This window comes from Natrix helvetica (assembly GCF_964273705.1).
Source record: "Natrix helvetica genome assembly, contig: HAP1_SCAFFOLD_503, whole genome shotgun sequence".
Lineage (NCBI taxonomy): Eukaryota > Metazoa > Chordata > Lepidosauria > Squamata > Natricidae > Natrix > Natrix helvetica.
This window is the reverse complement of record NW_028113282.1, coordinates 198-4,000: the sequence shown is the minus strand read 5'-3', so window position 1 is coordinate 4,000 and position 3,803 is coordinate 198. Positions and strand designations below refer to the sequence as shown.

Sequence of the window (3,803 nt, the reverse complement as noted above, 5' to 3'; positions counted from 1 at the left end):
TTTCCCAGCTGCTCTTGCTCCTGTTGCTGCTGCTGTTGCTGCTGCTGCTGCCGGCGAGCTATCTTTTTCATCTGCAAAGAGGTGTTTGGATGCATCTGGGTGGGTGTACAACAAAGGGGGGAAGGAAGGACAGAATGCCCTCCGCAATTGGAAAAAGGGGAACTTTGGGAGACAAAGGGTGACTAATGGGGAGGAAAGGGGGGGACTTTGACCTGCCCCTACTTTATAGCTCCATTACCTCCCAGGACATAAGACTTAGAATCAGAGGATTGGAAAGGGTCTTGGAGAACCTTTAGCCCAGGAAAGGGATCCTCAGATCATCCAGAAGATTCAGGCTAAGTGTTGCTAAGTGTTGCCTAAGTGTTGTTGTGATCACTCTTTCAAAGGCTACCTGATCAGCAAAAGAGTGCCCTCACATGCTGTTAGGCCTGTCACAACAATTCAAACTGCGGAAACTGGCAAGTGTTTTTAGTGGTCTGTTCTTTTCATTTTGTGAGATGCCACGAGTGCCTTTGCTGAACAACAGCTAAAAATGCCTTCAATATTAATGGAAGTTAAAAAAAAATAGCTTTATAACAGGAAGTAAAATGTTATCCCTTAGTGATTCCTTCCCAGATGAAATTGCTGTTAAACAAATAGACTGTAGGGTTGTTTATAAAGTTGGTACCCGCAACCATAAATTCTCATTTTGAACTTGGTTAAACTAGTCATGTTTGTTTTGGAATTTGTGCTGTCGAAGAAAGTCTAGGTTTAGGAAATGAGTTAGCTCAAAGTTAGGGTAAGCAGAAGTTTGTCTCCCCTTGTTTGGCCAGAGATAAAGTGTCGTTCAAATGCAAAACTCAGAAATGATCACTCACCTTGGCTCTTTGGTTCTGGAACCAGACCTGCACTACACGGACAGTCAAACCAGTTTCAGCCGCTAATGTCTCCCTCACCTGCCCATCATGGAAAACAGAAAAGGAGTTGTTAAAAAGCTAAACTCATGTCTCAATAAAGAAGCCCCCTGCACAAAGGGTGACTTTGGGTGGGTTATGCCCTGTGATCCCTCACTTACAGGGTGATACAGGGCTCAATTCACTCTCCTCCTTTGCTTACCATCTACACCTCTGAATGAGGTCATCCATTGTTTTAGGGTCATGACAGCCAATTATGCATTTCAACCCTGCACTGACCAAGTGATGCTGTTTAAAGTCCTGAGCCAATGCCTGGAAGCTATGCAGACTTGGATGGAGAAGTACAGGCTTGGGCTCAGTCCCAACAAGACTAAGTTGCTTTGTTTGACGCCTCTGGCTCCAGGGATTCCCCCATCTTCAATCTTTAATGGGGTCATGATTCTCCATGTGAGACTGGTGCATACCCTGGCACCTGTCTTGAACTGCTGGTGACAGCTGTAGCCAAGAGGGCCTTTAAATAGGTTCCCCTTGTGTGCCAGTTGCACCCATTCCCAGATTGGGATGGTCTTCAGAAGCCACTCATATAAACACATTACAGCAATCCAATTCAGAGGTGACAAATTATAAGGTTCTTTCATTGAGATGCCTTGGAAGGCCAACAAGATGTTATTGTTCAGAAGGCAGCTGTATGGATGTGCACATGTTCTTGCTGCTTTTTAAGCACCCTTGGTTGCCAGTTGGCATCTGAGTACAATTCAAGGTGCTGATTATCACTTCTAAAACCCTGCATGGCATACAGTCTGGTTACTTGAAGGACCATCTGCTTCCCAATGTTTTTATCTATCCAGCCGGATCAGCAAGAGTTGGTATACTCCACGTCTTGTTGATTAAGCTGTGTCATCTTATAGGGTTTAGGAAGTGGTCTTCTTGGTGAGGGCTCCTATCCTTTGAAACAATATCTCCAGAGAGTCACACTGCTTCTTTTCCCAATTTTTTGCAAACTGCTTGGGATTTGGTTGTTACCCCAGGCCTTGCCCTAGAATGGGGGTCAAGCCCCTTTTTGTGACCATTAGCGGCTTGACTTTGGGGGATTTGGGATTCCTGGCCATCCATCTTCTTTTCCTCTTGATAAATTTTGATCTCTTGTAATTTTTTTCATCTGTCAGCTGCCCAATCAGGTGGCCTCAACATTGAAAGATAAATAATATCTTTAAATGTATTATCAGAGATCTACCAAACATATGGGCACAGCACGGTTTCTTCCAAGGGAAGCGAGACTTAGAACATAGGTGATATTTAAGACAGGAGCAGGCAAGGTTTTTTTTTTTTTGCATCCAGCAGCTAAAATATTAGCATCTGAATGTGATAAAGGAGACTTTGGACTATCCCATAACATTACTAGAGATGGAGGAAGTAAAACTCATCATCCCTTTTTGGCAGTTGGTCATTGCGTTAAGAAAAATAGATGCCTAAGATAAGTGGAGGAAAGGAAAACAGAAGGTGGTGTCTGATTGGGGTATGCAGGGGAGTTACAGGAAGATGGATGAAGTGGTAGATTACTTGCATTCTAGTAAAGCAAGTAAAGGGTAAAGGTTGAACTGGCCACTCTCTTGAAATAGGCAGGAACGGAAAGAATTTAGGAAAGGAGCAATAAGTCGACAAGATCTTTTTAAAAAAGAGGGAAAGAAATTGAAAGGAGATAGCCAGTATATAGCAACAGCAATAGCACTTACATTTATATACTGCTTTACAGTTCTTTACAACCCTCTCTAAGCAGTTTACTGAGTCAGCCTATTGCCCCCAATAATCTGGCTCCTCATTTTACCCACCTCGAAAGGATGAAAGGCTGAGTCAACCTTGAGCCGGACAGAATCAAACTGCCGGCAGCCAGCAGTCAGCAGAAGTCACCTGCAGTACTGCTTCCTATCTAACCACTGCACCACCACAGCTCTTAAAAAAAGAAAATATACCCAGTGGTGAATCGGAAGATGCATTCTTGATGTCCTCTTTGAGAAGAAACACGTTATGGTGGAAAATCTTTTTCTTCTTCTTGAGAATCACTTTCCCTTGGGTGTAAATGTTAGGGATTGAATGGTGGGAAGGTGGGGTTGATTCAAGAGTAGGTGAGATCAGAGACTGGGACGATCATATCCGGGTCCGGAGACTACTGGATGGCAACAACATATTAATACTTTCTGCCTCTTTTTATTAACATTTAGTGGTCATCTGCACTTTGTGACTAAAGCCTAAAGTATGACAGAATTGCTTTCCTTGACATCCTGTTCTCTCTTTCTCCCAAGCATTAGGCTACAGAAAAGGTTCTGCTTGCTATTGTTAAAAATCGTGCCTTCAAAATTAGAGTGCTTATATTATGTTATGACCACAGGCCTCCCATCCCTCCACTCTGTGTTGGGGTAGCATCGCTTTCAAGAAAGAAAGAAACTCAACCTTCCGGCAGGGCTTTGAGGAGACTTCAAAGGAGGCCTTGAATGCCCGTCGCTGCTGCGTGGTGAGGATGGTGCGTGGGCGTTTGGAGCGCTTGTGATCCTTGCCTTCCTCTCCTCCTTTGCCATGTGGGTGGCTCCCATCCTCATCTTCACTCTTCACTATAAAAGAAAACATGCATTATGAAGGATCCCCTGGCTTATTCCCCTAGAAATATAAGCCATCCAAGGATGGTTAGCCATCCTTTTACGGTATTCACCAAACAACTTGCCTTTTCTGAATGGATGTTACCAAACAACACTTCTCAGAGCAGAGTCCGCTAAGTACAATATACAACGGACCAGTGATGGCGAACCTTTTCGGCACCGAGTGCCGAAAAGGGAGAGTGCGCACACACTCGTCAGGGACGAAATCAGAAGAGGAGCTGCCCAGGGGGCATGCACGTGCCGGGAAATGAATTTCTGG

General features: G+C 44.3%; 1 protein-coding gene across 1 annotated transcript; it reads right to left on the bottom strand.

Annotated features, from left to right (window-relative positions):
- Nucleotides 1–5: 5 nt before the first annotated feature.
- LOC309382431 (LIM homeobox transcription factor 1-alpha-like) lies at nucleotides 6–3,499 on the bottom strand (the record flags this gene model as incomplete). The annotated part of the gene is made up of 3 exons (XM_081971948.1): nucleotides 6–95; nucleotides 858–935; nucleotides 3,342–3,499. Coding segments are annotated over 3 exons (326 nt in total), but the record flags the coding sequence as incomplete, so codon positions are not given.
- Nucleotides 3,500–3,803: the final 304 nt, after the last annotated feature.